This window comes from Ursus americanus, chromosome 6, assembly GCF_024610735.1.
Source record: "Ursus americanus isolate L20-20 chromosome 6, mUrsAme1.1.p, whole genome shotgun sequence".
NCBI classification, from domain to species: Eukaryota; Metazoa; Chordata; class Mammalia; order Carnivora; family Ursidae; genus Ursus; species Ursus americanus.
The window spans coordinates 36,022,739-36,041,534 of NC_142132.1; the positions used below are offsets into that span (position 1 = coordinate 36,022,739).

At 39.4% G+C, this 18,796-nt stretch overlaps 2 protein-coding genes across 9 annotated transcripts in view; one reads left to right on the plus strand and one right to left on the minus strand.

Moving 5' to 3' along the window:
- The window catches only part of KIF20B (kinesin family member 20B), a 66,028-nt gene extending 61,540 nt beyond the window's left edge, over positions 1–4,488 (minus strand). For 5 of the 7 annotated variants that reach the window (XM_087862912.1, XM_045810068.2, XM_045810067.2 and 2 more), the window contains exons 1-2: positions 4,308–4,482; positions 990–1,137 (exon numbers count right to left, since the gene is read on the minus strand). In XM_087862912.1, coding sequence (XP_087719038.1) covers positions 990–1,136 — 147 coding nt within the window. In that variant the 5' untranslated portion in view covers position 1,137; positions 4,308–4,482. Of the gene's footprint in view, positions 1–989; positions 1,138–4,307 lie in introns of all 7 variants that reach the window. The other 2 variants (XM_045810066.2, XM_045810065.2) reach the window with 2 other exon arrangements.
- A 110-nt stretch (positions 4,489–4,598) lies between these two features.
- Positions 4,599–18,796, plus strand: part of PANK1 (pantothenate kinase 1) — a 101,481-nt gene continuing 87,283 nt past the window's right edge. The window contains exons 1-2 of one of the 2 annotated variants that reach the window (XM_045810072.2): positions 4,599–5,129; positions 10,455–10,600. The gene's annotated coding sequence lies outside the window, so the exon portion shown is untranslated. The remainder of the gene's footprint in view (positions 5,130–10,454; positions 10,601–18,796) is intronic. The other variant, XM_045810074.2, reaches the window with a different exon arrangement.

Below are 18,796 nucleotides of genomic sequence, written 5' to 3' on the forward strand. Positions count from 1 at the left end.
TTGTGGACTCCCTCCTCCTCTCCCTCTGCCCCTCCCCCTTATCAAGCTTCCTCTCTCCCTCTTCCTCCATCTCTTTTTTTTTTTTTTTTTTTAAAGATTTTATTTATTTATTCGACAGATATAGAGACAGCCAGCGAGAGAGGGAACACAAGCAGGGGGAGTGGGAGAGGAAGAAGCAGGCTCATAGCGGAGGAGCCTGATGTGGGACTCGATCCCAGATCGCCGGGATCACGCCCTGAGCCGAAGGCAGATGCTTAACCGCTATGCCACCCAGGCGCCCCGTCTTCCTCCATCTCTTAAATAATAAATAAATCTTTTTTTTTAAAAAAAGGAATAAAGCCTACAAAGACACACAACAAAAGTCGTAGTAGGTATGGTAGTAGAAGGAAGGACTTTTACTTTTTAAACACTATTGAGTTATTTTAATTTAACTAAGGCCTGTAATTCCTAGGGGCATAGTGGAATATTTTACATTTTTGAGGGAATCACAGTACTCGACGTATGTTGAACACCATAAACTATTAGCTTGAAGTAGTTCACAGTTTCAATGTTAGATCACACTATTTCTTTTGTTGTCATATCTTGGTGAAGCTGGATTTTTCAATGGTTGCTGTGATTGAAAAAAAAAAAAAGTACTACCCCAAAACAAAGAGGAATAGGAAATAAGGTTGGCAATACTTTCCAAAGCTTGAAAAGCTATGAAGCGTCCAAAAGGTATTATCTTAAAGAAAGTAATTTTTTTTATGTACATTATTTTTTCAAATGGCTCTTGGTTAAGGTATAGACAGTTATATATTAAGTAGTTTGGACTTACTACTTAGAAGAACTGTTATGTATTTAGGGTGCCATGAAAAAATTACTAAGATAGAAGGTTGCCTCAAACCCACAAAGTCTACAAAGCTCTGGTCATACCTATCAGCAAATGTGTGTGTGTCACACACATTTCCACTCTATCATGATCATCAACATAATACTTTCCTTGTACTTACCTCAGTGCTTGAAGCAACTAAGGAAAATTCACGAGAGAGATTAAGCTTAATGCCATCAAAATTTATTTCCGAAGGCCTTGCAATTGGGTCAGCACTAAAAACATAAGATGGTCTAGGCACTCCATCTTGATTTAAATTAGATTCCATTCTGCAAGAATAACAGTAATTTTAGATAATTTTAATAAATTAGCATATAAGCCACCCGTAGTTGAAGAATTCTTGAGTCCAGTCCACTACTAACCCCCACATAACTAGATTTCCAGAGAAGGAAAACATTAGACTGCTTCACTTATAACATGATGACCCATGGAAAAGACAATTATTAAATTATTTACAGATTCTGAATCAAATAATATTGGAAACAGTCTACCGCTACTATTCATATGACCCAACCTATAGGTAGATTCATCCGAAGAGATTTCATGAGTAAAGGTAGTCCATTATGTAAGACAGTATAAAATATACAATCTCTGCCTGAAATCCTCTCAGAAATCAAATAAGAGTAAATTATAATCTTGTGTTATTTTAGTTATTTAATGTCGTCTGAGAACGTTACCTACAAACTCCGTAATGTGTTAGCATTTAGGAGTTAAACTCGATTATCTGGACAACTGAACTTCTTCCACTGAATTCTTCCAAATAATGCAAGTGAAAAGTGAAGTAATGTACGTGAACACATTCAAAACAGTATTTGACACATTGTAAGTCTTAAAAATTTAGGTGAATACGGAACAATGCATCAAAATGTTACAATTAAATTAAACCTTAACTAAAAAAATTTTAACATTCTAATAGTTATTGACAATCTACTAGTGCATAGTACCAGGGAGAAAGAGAGCTCCCTGCTATTCTTCGACAATATTATGAAATATCCAGAATAGTGGCTCCCAAATTAGGGTTCCTGGCTCAGGAAGGTAGTAATGGGCATCCGTATGTGTTACATAAAAAAGCCAAAGATGGCCCTGGTATATTGGCCCTATGTTGTTTACTTCTTCACAGAAGGCCAGAAATGTTAATTCAAAAACCCATTAGGTGCCAGACTCAATTTTTTACACATCAATTTGCTTTTAATATAGCCCAAATAACCTTTTTTTTTTTTTTAAGTCATTTAGAGCCTAACTAGTTTGCACATCCCAGGAAACTGCACCCAACTTCTGCTAGTCACCAACAAATTCAGGACTATAAAGACCCACACCACTAATGCCTTTTGGAGTTCTCAGACCCCGGGACTCCCTGCTGTGCTGCTGAGCAAAATCCCTTAAGACCATAAGCCCCCAACCCTAATTCTTCCTCTCCTTCCCCTCCCAACTCCCTAATTCCCTTGCCTTTTTCCCCTTCTAGGTGATGGTCCTTCAGTCTAGTTTCTGGAAGGTCTCACACTGTGGGGGACTTCCCTTGCGTGCAATCCTGTCAAAGTGCTACGCCAATGAAGTTCCCTGTGTGATACTGCCACACTGGGTCATATCTTTCTCCTTGATCAGCCCTGAAACCCACAGACTCAATACAACAGGATTGTTTTTGTTTTTCCTAAATCTCAAAAAGACAAAGGAAATTATTTACTGTCAACAAAGACCAGCAAACTACATGATCAACCAACCATACACTTAAACAAGTTTAGTACCTTAGTTGCTTTTGTCTTTATTGTATTAATCACTGATGTAATAAAAATGGGATAATTACTTAAATGCAGTTTGACAGAATATTTCAAACATGCAATGTATGGGTGAAAATTAAGAAAAGGAGTATCTGATAGAGTAAAAATAACCACTGATGTAAAACATAGGAGAAAAGTTTGCAAAAACATTAAAGCATTGGCTTGACATTACATAACTCAGATTTTATGGAAATGCCCACGAAATTGGAAGATAAATTTCACTCTTTGCCTTCAATTAATTTTTGGTTTAAAAAAAAAGATAAACCTTTTATTAAATTACTGAACTAAAAAGAATAATTATACCTCCTTCAAAAAGTAAGGTTATAGTATTTGTACTTGTTCGTATGTTCAGTTTCAATAAACTAACTGCCTCTTAACATTTATAAAACTGTTGAGACGTACTGTCACATCCTGTACTTTTGGTTAACTTCTACTTACGTGTGAGAAGTTAACTTCTCCCTAACTAGATTACGAATCTTTTGGCGGCAAGAACTTTGTCTTATACTACTCTGTATCCCCTACAACAAATTCAGAGACATATGAGTGATAAAAACTCCCAAATGACTTAAATAATAAAATCCTCTAAACCAAAGAAATACAAAAATTGGTACTACTCTTTCAGTGATACTATCTTTAGCAACAGCAGGGTTCAAGACTTCATTTCTCATTTCAGAAGGCTGTTCCCATGACTGAAAAACTGCATCTTTTATCTTCTCTCTAGTGAGATTCCATGGTTTAACACTGGTGAATGATAACAAATTTGCTACTGAATGAGGTTTCTGAATGTCATCCACATAATACAGTCTCAAAAGAAGTCTATCATTTAATTGATAAGCCCTTAAATGATTTTGTGACTTGAAATCTTGGGTCTTGAAAATCTAATAAAATATATATACTGCTACTGGGTAAACATGCTACCTGGTTTTAATAACAAAAGCAAACCTGAATCTGGTCACTTTAAGCAAGGAATGCTTAAGGCACGAACTTGTGTCAACTAATCCTTCAGCAAAGAATATTAGAGAGTGTGTCAGGCAGGAATCACTGAAGCAGAAAGTGGAAAGAGATGGAGGGAAACAGTCTAAAGAGGGGGATGAGAGCAGTCACTGAATCGGCACACACGCCCCCTTCCGCTTGGTACTGCAAAGCCGAGGAGGGCAAGCCCCAGGCACCGACAGCAGCCTGGAAATAAACGCACTGACGGCCAAGACAGGGGTCCTCCCTGTAAAAAGAGGTCATACCACCGGCCAAGCAAACTGCTCACCTCGGGGATTCAGAAAAGTAGGCTTGGCATTGGAGATCTGCGCCTCAACAGCAGCAGAAAAGCAATAATAAAAACATTAGTGATTGCAAACACGTGGTGCCTAACATATACTGGCATTGTTTCTAACAACTTCACATGTTATTTTATCTTCACGAGAGCCGGGAAAGTAAGTACTATTATTAATACCCCTTTTAACAGATGACCCAGAGAGATTAAATATGTTGCCTTGCCTCACTCAGCTAATATGCGGTGGAGACAACATTTAAGCTCCAACCCAAGTAGTATGGCTCAACCCTACGATGCGCAGGCGGTGCCCACGGTCCCCAGGAGCACCCATAGCTCTACAACTCAGTTCCTGAGAGTAACCTCAGGGGCATCGCGATCCCCGTGGGAAGGTACTCACACTGCCAGCTCCGTTTCCCAGCCTCAGGCCTCCTATGTGCGCAGTCACCCACCTCCTTCCTCGCACCCTCCTCACCTGGGCGCACCTCTTCACCTGAGAAAGCTGTCTGGCCCTCCCAACCTGCGCGCGATACCGCGATGTTTTCGTTTTCAAATTCAAACAATGGCGGCGAAGTCTCCGCACGGAACGCTGGGAGTGGGCGGGGCTTCCGGAACACCGCCCGGGAGCGCAGAAGCTCGAGCTGTGGGCTTCCCACCCGCTCCCGGAAGAAGCTTTCAAATCTGGGGCTGATCCTCGAACGCCGGCAGTGACTGGGCGGAGGGGCTGGTGGGCGGCCCGCGAGAGGAGGGTTGGAGCTTCGCGCAGAGTCAGGTGTGCTGCGCGGGTTAGGGCGCTGCCTCGTGGCAGCTGCCGGTACCACCTCTGTTGGCACGGACGCCAATCTCGATACCATCCTGGAGACAAGAGGAGCAGCGAAGGCCTGGAGGTGAGGCCGCTGCCACTGCACTTAGCGCCATGACTCCCCCAGGGATGGGCCAGGAATGGCGAGCTACCCTCTGCCCCGGCGCGTCCTTGCAGGCGGGACCTGTCTTCGCGTACCGAGAGTCACTTAGAACTCTGCCTGACCCCCACCTGTCATCCCCAGCGGCCCTCATGGACGGACGAAATAAGTTTCTCCCGGAATAGACTTTTATAGGCATTTTCTTTTTTCTTTTTTTTTTTCTTCTTTTGCTGCTCTGCAAATATAAAGCACCTACCGCTGCCAGGCGCTGTGCTGTGACAGTCTAAATTCCATGCTCAGCCAAGGTCTTTGCTCAAAACGTAAGTGCCAGTACAGCCTTATCTGCTTCTGTTAAAGTGATCCTCTTCTTTCGAGTGTGGTGCTATAATATTCATGACAAGCATTTATTACTTAGGCCGTCTCTCCCTGCTGTGTTGATTTTAAAGAAAAATAACTGCTAAGGTTAATGGAAATTTTACCTTGTGCCAGTCATGGTATTAAGCATATAATCCTTACTAATCCCGAGAACAGCCCTTTGAGGTAGGTACTATTATCATCCCCATTTTATAGATTCAGAGGGAACTGAGTTCATATGGTTAAGTAATTTGCTAGAAAGTGTATGGCTATTAAGGAAGGAGCTGGGAATCGAATTCAGCGGAATGATTTCATAGACCCACCCTCTTACGTGTGGTCTTATTTTTTACTATTTTACTTGGTTAGGAGCAGTTTGAGAAACCCTACTCTGATGAACTTAGGGTCTTTCTTACCTTATCATTCTATATATCTCCCTCAATTTACCCCTTCTTTAGCTGACTTCCCACTGTCTCCTCATTCAGTTCACCTTCTTTCCACACAAAATAATCATTTAAAGTGAGCCAGTTTGGGGTAGAGGAGAGGATGCAGGGCCAGGAGTTAAAATGAACAGAGAAAGTTAATGAAAAGGGGAAGACAGGAGGAAAGGTAAAATGAAAACTATGTTTTCCTGTCCAGGATGAAATTCAAGTCTTTAGTGGGCTCTATGTCAAAGTCTCCATTGCTCCTTCAGGCAGGTCTACCCTTAAATCTGTGTTTCTTGTCATACCTCATAATGCTTTCATTTCTTTTATTTTAATATATTTATTTATTTATTTATTTGAGAGAGAGCAAGCGAGCACAATCAGGGGCAAGGGCAGAGGGAGAGGGAGAAGCAGACACCCCGGGGCGCCTGGGTGGCACAGCGGTTAAGCGTCTGCCTTCGGCTCAGGGCGTGATCCCAGCGTTGTGGGATGGAGCCCCACATCGGGCTCCTCTGCTATGGGCCTGCTTCTTCCTCTCCCACTCCCCCTGCTTGTGTTCCCTCTCTCGCTGGCTGTCTCTATCTCTGTCAAATAAATAAATAAAATCTTAAAAAAAAAAAAAAAAAGAAGAAGAAGCAGACACCCCGCTGAGCAGGGAGCCCAACCCATGACCCTGAGATCCTGACCAGAGCTGAAGGCAGATGCCTCTGCGATTAAGCCGCCCAGGCACCCTGCCTTTCTTTTACTAGTTGTTACTGATTCCCACCTCTTGAATCCTCCAGGTGCTATGTTTGTTTATTATTTGACAAATACTTACTGAAAACCTGCTATGTGCCAAACACAAGGCTGGAAGTTAGGGAGACAGTGGAACAGAGTGAGCAAAATAGACGCTAACCCTCAAGGAGCTTACATTCTAATGGGAGAGACAATCAAGTTAAAAAATACAAATAATTGAAAAATTACAACTGAGTAGTTTGAAGGAAAATATTCTAAGAGCTGTAAGACTATGTCAAAGGGAATCTGAGCAAATAATGTTTGATCTAGATCTCCAGGGCTCATTAGGAACTTAACTCGGTTTTAAAAAGAGAGAAAGAGGAGTAAGCATTCCAGGCATAGGAAAAATAATACCAGACACAGGGGAAGCATAAATATAAAATCCAATGGATTCTGTTATTATTATCTCTCTCCCAGATGCAGCTACACAGTTAAATGCTTGAGCCTTGCCACACTCATTTGGCTTCTGGGTCAGCAAAAAGTCACTTCGTCCTTGTTTACTCCTGACCTTACTAACCACCTATGTTAAACTCCTTGTCTATCTCTTCTACCTAAGGTCTAAATTACGTGCGTCCTCAGAGCTTGGTCCTGAGCCCACCTTTTTCTCTCCTCTATAGTCTTCCCCTTGGCAACCTCATCAACTCTGATGGATTTAAGTATCTTTATACTTACTGGTGACTTCCAAATTCCTCGTCCTCTCCAGACCTCTCCTCTGAACACCAGCCTGATGCAAATATCTGAGTACCCACTTAACATCTCTACTTGGATGTATAACAGATATCAGTAACTTAATATAGTCAATATGGGATGTTGCTTTTTCACTCCAAACCCCAAATTCTCTCCTTCCTAATCTCCACCTCAGTGAATAACACCACCGTGTCTCTGCCCAGTTACTCAAAACAAATAAAAGAATCATCCTTGGGTCCTCTTTTGTCCTCAGCAGTCTTATCCAGTTCATAAACAAATGCATCTGTTGTGCTTTTGTGTTATAAGTAAACACCTGTTTACCTTTTCATTGCCCAGACCACCATAGCCTCCCAACTTGTCTCCCTGCTTAAGATCCTGCTCTCTTCCACAACATTCTTTGTAGAGCATCCAAACTGATCGCAAAATATAAATGATCAAGTCACTCCCTGGCTTAAAGCCCTTTAGTGATTTCAGAAGAAAATCATGCTTATATTTTTAAGGGAAGAAAACAGATGGAAAAGAACTTACAAAATACACCAACTTTTGTGTAAGAAAGGAGAAATGAAAGTCTACATGCATATATACCACATACACGCCTTTGACCTGTTTTTTAAGAGATAAAGTCAAAAACTGTAAATCAGTAAATTAGCTGAAAATGGTTACCTATGAGGGTGGGAATGTTTTGCAAGAACTAGTGATGGCAGTGTGGCTTCTCTGAATAAACTTTTTTTTAAAATATAGTTTTGCATTTCAAAACAGTAAATTTGAAGCCATGGAAATAAGAGCAAGTCCTAAAATTTAATACAAAGAAAGAAATGAACATACTTGAATATCAAATTGCCAGCATAACCATGAGAGAAAAAGAGTTCACGCTATTAATTGAGCACAGTACTCCATGAACTGGAGTTAGAAGTTGTGGGATACAGCGTAAGAGCAAAAAGTGCAGAGAAATCAGTAACTTCATCTAGCATGTTTGATGTTGAAAGGGGTATTGGTGTACCAATTTTGAAACTACTATGCGTGCATCATAGGAAAAAGCAAATGAGTAAATATATTCGTGTTGCTTAAAACCTAGGTTCTCACTGTGGGATTGGAAAATAAATATGGAATGATAGAGGCTAAGGAAGAACCCCCATAGTGTTGGATTTGAATTGGTGGTAGTAGAATAAAGTTACGATTTTTTTTTTTTTATCTCAGTTGGTCCATTGATAGGGCCTAGAGGCATAGAAACCCTGACACCCCAGTGGGAACGAGCACACCTAGCACCAAGCCATTCACATGGTTTCTGAACACCATTCATCACTAAAAGGAATCAGTGCTCCCTGGAGAGAAGGCTGATTCACATCTGGAGCAAGGAAATTGCAAAATGAGCCTGGAATGTTCTTCTCAGAAAGCAAAGAAGTCCTTAGAGATTAATAGGGTTGTTTCAAAGGATATTAGACCTGGATTAATGGGGCTTCTGTTGACCACACCTGGAGCAATTTGAGCATCAAAAAGAATAATAATGATGGTGAGAGACCAAAACAGATATATTTTTTTAAGTTCTCTCTATGAAAGAAAGAGGGAGAGATGAAATAAAAATGAAAAGTTCTTCTTTACACAAGAATGCCAGTTAATAAATACAAATGAAACAATAAATAGAAAATCCCCATTTTGCAACTCCCAATATAAAAATTGATATGGGTAAACCTTATCAATACTTGCTGAAACAGTGCATGAAAGATGCTAAAATCGTTGGCTGAAAGGTTGTTGGGGAACAGGACATTAACACTATCTCAAAGAGTGTCCTTGAGATAATTCATAATTATAAAGGGAAAGGGTAATATTACAACTTAGAGATTTATTTATTAGACATACCTTAACCAAATGAGGAAACTTTAGCATCACCAACAATGGAGCAATTTATCACCTGATAGTCTCTGTGCCAGAAATGTTTAACCTAAATCTAATTATGAGGAAACAAAACAAAACAAAAAGAATATAGAACACTTTACCAGACAACATGCCTAGGGTCTTCAAAAAGTGTCAGGGGGGGGCGCCTGGGTGGCACAGCGGTTAAGCGTCTGCCTTCGGCTCAGGGCGTGATCCTGGCGTTATGGGATTGAGCCCCACGTCAGGCTCCTCCACTATGAGCCTGCTTCTTCCTCTCCCACTCCCCCTGCTTGTGTTCCATCTCTCGCTGCCTGTCTCTATCTCTGTTGAATAAATAAATAAAATCTTAAAAAAAAAAAAAGTGTCAGGGAAAAAGTGTCAGTGTCAGGGAAAAAGAAAAAAGGTGGAGGATTGCATTAGTCAGGAAACAAACATTACAAACAAAATTCATAAATCTTGGTTGGTTCATAGTTGTGTTTTTTTTTTTTTAAAGAAGAAACTACAGAAAAGCATTTTGTGGACAGTTGGAGAAATTTAAATATGGCCTATATATTAGATGATGCTGAATCAATATTAAAATTTTTGGCCTGTGATAATTTGTGACTATGTAGCAGATTGTTTTGGGAAGATACTTGCTTCACTGTGCAGCAACTTACCTTCAAAAGATTTGGCAAAAAATGAAAAAAAAACAGAAGTGAGAGGGAACAAAAAAATATAACAGGGAAAATAGGACCAAAAAAGCAATTGTAAAAAGTTAATAACTGCTCGATCTAGGTGAAAGGTATAGTGATGTACATTGTGCCACACTTCTTATTTTTAAAAATAACTTCGAGATTTTCTAAAGAAAAAAGAAAGGGAAAATTTTTCTAATTCTTTACCATGGCCTACCAGGCCCTGCAGGATCACCCGCTGGCCAACCTCACTTCCCTCTTCCCTTTGTGCAATGAGGCGGTCTGCTCTGGGTACCTCACCTGCACCAGGTTCTCTCCTCGCATGTATGAACCTTTGCATAGGTTGTTCCCTCCTCCCCATCCATCATGTGGCTCACTGCTCTTCCTCCTTTAGATCTCTCTATAATAGTACCTTCTAAGAGAAGACTTCCTGTCCACCTTATCCCAAGGGGCCCTTTTTTTTATTTGTAAGCTCAATTCCATTTTCATACTTATTATAACCAGCAGTTATTATATTCATCTGGTTTTTGTTGTCTTTGTTGTTCCCCCACCTCCTCAAATATAAGTTCGTTGAGTACAAGAACTGTGTTTCTCCTGGTCACTGATGTGTCAGCAATGACTGTATAAACCCATGGTGATCAAATGAATATTTATTGAACAACGAATGAAGGCGTATGTGGCTGGGATGAAGACTGTGGGGAGGGATGGCCGGAAGCAAGTTCGGAGAGACGGGCCAAGACTGGATCCTACAAGATGCAGTCAACTAAGCACTGATTTGGGTCCTTATCCTAAAAACATGAGAAACCAGTGGACTGTTTAAAGCGTGAGCACAATGCAATATAATTTGCCTCTGTATTTTGAAAAGGTTAATCTCCTGGAGCAGAGAATAGAGGCAGCCAAGGAAGAATCGCTGAACCAGTTAGGACACTACTGCAGCCATCCCAGCGAGAGATGATGACGTGGACTCGGGAGATGGCAGGGCAGATACAGAAAAGTGGACAGATTTCAGAGGTATTCTTTTTCCTATATTTTCCATTTCGGCACCAGCCACTGGGTTTTCCCTTAGAAACAGAGCCAACTTGACTGAGAGAGGCTTCAAATTTTGTCCCCATGCCAAATAAGTTCATCTGTCCCCTTGAAGTGAGGATTAGCGTAAGATGAAGAAATCATTAAATTACATCAAGCTGATTTCCTTCCTTTGTCACAGCCTCTACTGGTAATAGCTGCCAGTCACAGCTAACTTTCCATGTGCCAGAGTGTGTTCTAAGCACTTTTACACACTTAATCTAATGGTAAACCTGTGAAGTGTTTTTTGTTGTTGTTGTTATTATCCCCCTTGAACAGGAGAGAAAACTGAGGCATGGAGCTAGTAAAGAGTAGTGAAGTTATCAAAGAGGTTAACATGGAAGTGTTAAGAAGTTTAATTCAGGAAATATTTGTAAAGTACTTATAAAAGTGCCTGACACCTGTTAAATGGTCACCTCTTAAATGTGTGTAAATAGTAAACAATGGGATTGGAATCTGGGCAGTCTGGCTCCACAGTGTGTACAGTTAACCACTGCATTCTATGGCCTCTCAAAGTTTAGACCCAACACCCCGGTAATTCAGCTAAAAGAACACTGAGTGCCTACCTTCTATGCAAAGCCACCTCCAAAAGTGGGACTGACATAGTTTTTCAGCCCCAAAACTGAGATATTGATTACAAAGGTTTGAATAACAGATTCAACAAAAATTTGTCAAGCACTCAATATGCATCAAATGCTTTTACCCTTAAGAGGCCTTCAGTCAAAAGCAAGCCCTTCTCAGTCTGAGGTTTCAAGAAAGAATTAATCTTTCATTTCTTAAGGTACCCAATATGTGTGATGCATTAATTTCTCTCCTGTGCATCCAGAGTGTACTACTTCTGTACCATCTGAGAACATTGAGAAAATAATCAACACAAATAGTTTTGTATGCCCTGTGGTTTATGTGGGGAACCCCATGCACAATTTCACAACAGTGTGACAAACATTATGACAGAAGCGTACAAGGAATAATAGGAGCAGAGTGAGTATAGCTTACGAGTAAGAGCTCTAGGGGCACCTGGGTGGCTCAGTTGATTAAGCATCTGCCTTCAGCTCAGGTCATGATCCCAGGGTCCTGGGATCAAGCCCTGTGTCAGGCTCTCCTCAGCGGGGCGTCTGCTTCTCTTTCTCCCTAGGCCTGCTTCTCCCCCTGATTGTGCACTGTCTTTTTCTGTCACATAAATAAATAAATAAAATCTTAAAAAAAAAAAAAAAAGTAAGAGCTCTGAAGTCAGACAGATTTGAGTTTGAATGTAAGCTCACTTACAGGAAGTGACCTCAGCAAGAATATGTCACTTCTTCAAGTCTCTTGAAGTTGTGAAGATTTAAATAGCGCATGTGAGTTATTTAGTACAGTCCTGACACACAGTAGATTTCATAATGAGGGGAACGCCTGGGTGGCTCAGTCAGTTAAGCATCTGCCTTCGGCTCAGGTCATGATCCCAGGGTCCCAGGATCGAGCCCCATGTCAGGCTCCCTGCTCAGCGGGGAGCCTGCTTTTCCCTCTCCCTCTGTGCCTCCCCCTGCTCGTTTTCTCTGTCTCTCACTTGCTCTCTTTCAAATAAATGAAAATTTATAAATAATAATAATAATAATAATAATAATAATGGGGGTTATTTTTATTAGATCTACTTCTTAAGTCACTAGAATGCAAGCTCATGAGTATGTGTCTTGGGCCACTAGAGCCCTGACACTTAGACAGTGCCTTGCATGAAACAGCCACTCGATAAATATTTTTCAATTTCATAAATGTCATCTGCCAGGGAAGATTTCTTAAAGTGCCATGTAGGCTAAGGGCGCCTGGGTGGCTCAGTCGTTAAACATCTGCCTTCGGCTCAGGGCGTGATCCCAGCATCCTGAGATCGAGCCCCGCATCCGGCTCCTTGCTCCACTGGGAGCCTGCTTCTTCCTCTCCCACTCCCCCTGCTTGTGTTCTCTCTCTCACTGGCTATCTCTCTCTCTGTGTCAAATAAATAAATAAAATCTTAAAAAAAAAAAGTGCCATGTAGGCTAAAATGAATGAATGGGATTTGCAGGAAACTGCCAGGGGAGGCCATTTCAGGCAATGAAAACATATGAGGCAATGAGAACAAAAACAAGAGCACGCCAAAGTTTCCAAAACTAGGTACTACTGTGAGTATGTAGTTCACTATGGATGACAACAGGAGATGAAAAAAGTAGGCTGGGCCTAGATCCTAAAGGCCTCTGCACGACATGCTAAAGAGAGTGGGAATTATATTCTATGAGCCATAGGAGGTTGTAGAGACATGGAGGGAAAAGTGGAGGAAGAGAAGCAATGGGGAGAACTGGGTCCATAGCATTGCAGTCTTACAATGTGGGAGCCAAGAGATGAAGGCCAGGACATAGAAGTTTATTATGTATAGGTGCAAAGATAAATAGTAGAGGAAGAAAAAATAACCATGAGGCTCTTTAGCTAAATGCTTGTCATTGTAGGAAGTAAATAGATGATACCTATAATTGATCGGAGAAGAAATAAGATTAGGAGCATGCTATGCAAAGATATGTATGGTAATTGCCAAAAGAACTAAACAAATTGTAAGAGTGGTTGCCTCTGGGAAGCAGGACTAGAAGTGTGGAACAGGGGAGGGTATTATCAACTCTTCTTAAATTTGTAATAAACATTTTTTAAAGTAATACGTTACAGGAAAGATACCATTCTTTTATTAAGCACTTATTTTATGTCAAGCCATAAAGATCCCATCACCTCCTTAGTGAATGAGGCTCCCCACTCCTGAGCCTGCAGAGATTATACCATTGACTATCTTTCTAGAACACACTAGACTAGTACTTGTCTGAGAGTTCCTGTGCTCTCGGTTCCACCTGTTCTTTCCAAATGTCTTGGCGTTACTAACTCCTTATTATTCAGTGTTCATTTCAAACACCTTCCCCAATGAGGTTTTCTTGCCCACCCTACCTGAACTTGCTCCCTTCACCCCCCCAGCCAGTTCCTTTCTATCACACTGGCCTGTTTTACCTTCTTCATAGCACTTACAACAACTGAAATTACCTTATTTATTTGTTTATGCTATACCTTCCCCACCACAATGTAAGCTTACAAGACCGGGATCTCATCCATCTTGTTCACTACTATATCCCTAGTACCCACAACAGTGCCTGATACATAGTAGATGCAGTAGATGCTCAATATATATTTGTTCAGTGAATGTAGTCTTGCAGGTGTTCTATGCCCCTCTAGCATTCTATAATGTCCTTGAAGACTATGATGGTGTAGGCTTTTGTTGTTGTTATCCGTAGTACCCAGGCACAGGGCCTGATTCAAAATATGAGCTATTATAAGTTTTCATTAGGTATTCAATAAAAGTTTATTGATTGAATGTATAAATGAATTAATGCTGTGTACTTTCTTATATGCCATCTCATTAGCCTTAACACCCTAGTATTTCCTAATAAAAATATATACACATTTAACCAGGAATGGGTTTCCCACTGTATAGACCCTTCTGAATGCCAAAGCTGGGGTTTCTGCTTCTATTCCATCTTCAGTGTCCTCTGATGGTGAAGGAACTCATCCTGTTTTGAAAATTATGGCCTGTTGACAAAGGTGAAATCCACAGAGAGCAGGTCAAGTGGGAGCCTCGCAAAGTCTTAGGGCACAGATGGACATCCTTCACCTGGATGGTTCAAGAAGCCAAGTGCAGGTGCTATAAGGACCTCCCGGTGCTGACAACAGCACTTATGGCTCCTCTACACAGAGTGGCATGCTCATTCCAGTGTTGGGGGTGGTCTGCAGTCACTGGCCAGCAACCATCTCTACACATGGGCTCTCTCTATGACTCTGCCCTTTTTTGGATGTCAGTCGTCAGATATTAACTGTTTCTTTCTTTTTGTACCCCTAATCTAACAATCTCAGTTCTCTACAAGTTGACACAGAAAGGTGTAGCCACATAGAAGTATAGGGCAAGAAACAAAAGCTCAGCACTAACATTTCAAGACCTTTTATCACTGCTCACAACATAGCAAATAAGGAAAACCACAACATTCCATTACCAAAATGAAACTACTTAAAACCAAAATGGCACTATTTATAGATTATATCTTGCATTGTTTTGCAAATAGCACAGGGCAGTGCTAATGGACCTCACATACATATTCAACAATTATAGACTTTCTGCTGCATTTATCTATTCCAAAGAGTTTTATTCCTGATGACCTATTTTAAGATTCTAGCTTCTTCAGAAGAAGGAAATAGGATTGTGCCAATATGATCTTTTTATTGTAGAATATATTACACTTTTCATATTTCAATTGCTAGGGAAAATAATGATGTCATGAATAGTATGGCCATTTTTGGTTAAAGAAAGCCATTGAATTACTGTAATTAATTGATAAATAATGAGACCAATTTCAATAAATCCCTCAAAAAATACAATCTTTGCTATATGCCAACAGGGCCTTAGTGATTGGGAAGAAGGAAGGAAAAGGAGGGAGGGAGGAAGGGAAGAAGGAAAATGAGAAAGAAGGAAAAAAGAAAAGAAATGCATATTTACATACTTGTTGTTTCCAGTTACCTAAAGGAATATTTTTGAGTCTTTGGTCACAGAGATATAGAATATTAGGGACATATAAGGGACCCGACAAACGATCTGGTTCAACTTTTTCATTTTATGGGGGGAATAAAACAACGTTCTAAAAAATTAAGTGACATGCCCAAGCATTCATCATTAGTGAATGGCAAAGTCAGAATATGAATACAAAGGACATAACCAATTTCTTAAAAATAATTACACAAGAAAAAAAATACCAAGTTATAAATAATTTGTATAGTGTGATCTCATATTAGCAATTTTGAGGCTGGCACAAATTTTTTTAAAAATTTATGAACATGCTCCTCTTTAACAATCAGAAAATTAGCATTGTTTCTTTTTACTTCCCGAACTCCTTTCATCCCAGTTCCCCCAGAATTTTACCCTAATATAAATTTTTTACCCTAATGAAGTGTTTGTGTTAAAGAGGCTTTTATTAGCCACCTTATCATATCTGTCAAACAAAAGTCCTCATATAGATTTTATTTTTTATTCCCTCTAAGTTAAAAAGCACAGTTCTGTAGTTATTATGACAACTATTATTATTATACAAGTAATTAAAACAATATAAATATATTAAATATTTTTTATAATTACCAACATTTAACTAGAAATTTTCAGAAATGTACCATTTATTGAGATTAATGGAGATTTATTTTTCCATTAGTTCATGTGCTCATGGAAGAATATTATGTCTTAAATGGGACAGATTATCACTTCTATTGCTATCTTTCATTTATATATATATAAGCATAAAGTTGCCTTATACACAAAAATAATATAGGAATAGAAAGACTTTATGACAACGCCACCCAATTCTTTAAACATCTTTCAAATTAGATGCCAAAAACAAGAGTGACTTATTATCTGAAATTATTTTTAAAGACTTATCACCTAACAGTTCAATTAGGTCCTCTTTTAATTTTGTTGAAAGCTATAACTTACAGTTTTATTACACAGACATTAGAATCTCAATCTCTTAAACTACACCAGAAGGCTTTCTCAAAAATTAACAAGTAACTATTAATTATACCTTTTACTCTTTTATCCAGTGGCACTTCATTTAAACCAATATACTCAGTAAAAATCGGAAGTATTGTTTTCAATATCTGTGAAAATGCAATATTTTTTATAAAATTTCTTTCGTCATGTGTTTGAAATATATTTATGTCGAAATCTTACAGGTTTCATTTATTGAATGTATGGGAAAAATGTCATATAACCTAATTGACAAAGCCAGCCCTCACTGTCAGACTAATCAGTTTGTAAGACACAGGGTAAGACTTATTTTCTGTCAGGAAAAGTCTGATTTTATTTTTCAGTTTAAATAAATGTGTTACTGTGCCATTAATTAATTTTAAGGAATAATATGAAAAACACTGAAAAGTAAGTTATAGAATCTGTGTTGTATGATATATTTCCCAAAGCAGTCAAGATTAAAATGATACAGGAGTACCTGGTGGCTCAGTTGGTTAAGCGTCTGACTCTTGATTTCAGCTCAGGTCATGATCTCAGGGTTGTGGGATTGAGCCCCAAGTCCAGCTCCATGCTCAGAGAGGAGTCTGCTTGAGGAGTCTTTCACTCCCTTGCCCCTCCTCCTGCTCGTGCTCGTTCTTTCTCTCTCTGTCTCTCTAAAATAAATAAATCTTTTAAAAAAAGATTAAAATGATAGATTTAATATCATTAATTTTACATTAGTTAATTAAAACGAAGTAATACATTTTTTATTACTTAATTTGCAGTAATGCAATGTAGTATCCAGCCAAATCTAGAAGTTATTGATGAAGCAAGACCTATGAGAGTAGGTATTATATTCTTTAAGAAATGTACATATGCATAATTTGAATTCTAATATTAAATTTTTTAACATAATAGAAAGATGCTTAAAAATCAGAGATAAAGTCACTAACTGCATTAGACATCACAACCAAACTTTCCTTATGTGTTTAATAAAAGATAAAGGTATATACTAATTAGAGTAATTAAAGCCAGCTGCTGTAAAAAATAACTCCACACTGATTTGTTTCTCATTCATTTCATATATAGCCCCATTGTGAGTGGGATGACTGCCCTGGGCAACTGCCTTCAAAATACTAACTTGGTTCCTTTCAGTTGGTGATCTGCAGTATTGACCTCCATGGACCTAGCAGAAGGGAAAGAGAGAACTTGAAATAAGGGTGCCAGAAGGATTTCTAACTAGGCCTGGAAGTGATGTACGTTACTGCTGCTCATATTCCTTTGGAAGGAACCCAATCTAACTGCAGGGGAGAAGGGGAAATGTGGTTTTCCTACACATTCAGGAAGAAGAAACCCAACTGATGAGCAATAGCCAATCTCTGTCACATAGCTAATAACTAATTCATCCAGCAGCTAGCAAATTCATGTGTTGTTATTGGGAGATAGTGAAAATTAAATAATTCAGAAGATGAAATAAATGGGAATTGACCATAATCAAAATAAATATCTGATCTGATTTGATAAAATAGGTTTAACTGCTTTATTGGATGATATATAACTTATCCACGAGAAATCCTGTAAAAATTGTATCTGTGAGCGTTAACCAAATGTCTCTTTTAAAAGTTGGTATTTCTGGGGCGCCTTGGTGGCACAGTGGTTGAACGTCTGCCTTCGGCTCAGGGCGTGATCCCAGCGTTATGGGATCGAGCCCCACATCAGGCTCCTCTGCTGGGAGCCTGCTTCTTCCTCTCCCACTCCCCCTGCTTGTGTTCCCTCTCTCGCTGGCTGTCTCTGTCTCTGTCAAATAAATAAATAAAATCTAAAAAAAAAATTAAAAAATAAAAGTTGGTATTTCTAAAAAAACATTTCAGTTACACTAAGAAATAATCAGCATTACTACCACTACTGTTCAGGCTGTTTGGAGGCGCTTTTCTTTCCAGCTAAAGACAAGTACCAAGGTGAGTATTTTTTAAATAGCTGAAAAGAATTGCTTACATTTAAAAAGGCTTTTTTTTTTTCTCTTTTCTTTGCTATCATAGAACTCACAAGAGCATCGCATTTTTGGTAGTAGTCTAAAAAGAGCCAGAGACACAGCCACCACCCCACTGCTCATTCTAATTTAATTCACAGTATCCCAATACTGGCCAAAATACTCTGGTTCCAAAGCAACACGTGCTCTTAATAGAAATATGTATAAGAAAGACAAACATCAGTCAGGCTTCTATGTGCTTTAATTGTTCAAGGAGACTTCCCCGAAACCAGACATTTGAATTGTTCTTTTTTTGGGCAACCAGGAGATTTTTACTCCTTGGAACAATGCGCCATAAAGTAGGAGATTAGACTATAATGAAGGGAGAGGTGAGAATGCAGTATGTTTGCTCAGGAAAAAGGAAAGTATGCTGAAGTAAGAGGAAAAAGTAGTTAGGGCATTAGAGTCAAAGAGGTGGATTCCAGGCTCTGTCAGTTAGAAGTTTGTGACACTAGGCAAGGTCAACAGACCTTTCTGAATCTGATGCTTCTTTAATGCCAGCTTGTCTGTGTGCCAGCCTGGAACATAAAAGATACCCAATAAATAGTCATTATTATACAATCAGACAGGAGACACCAGTGTTGAAAAGTAG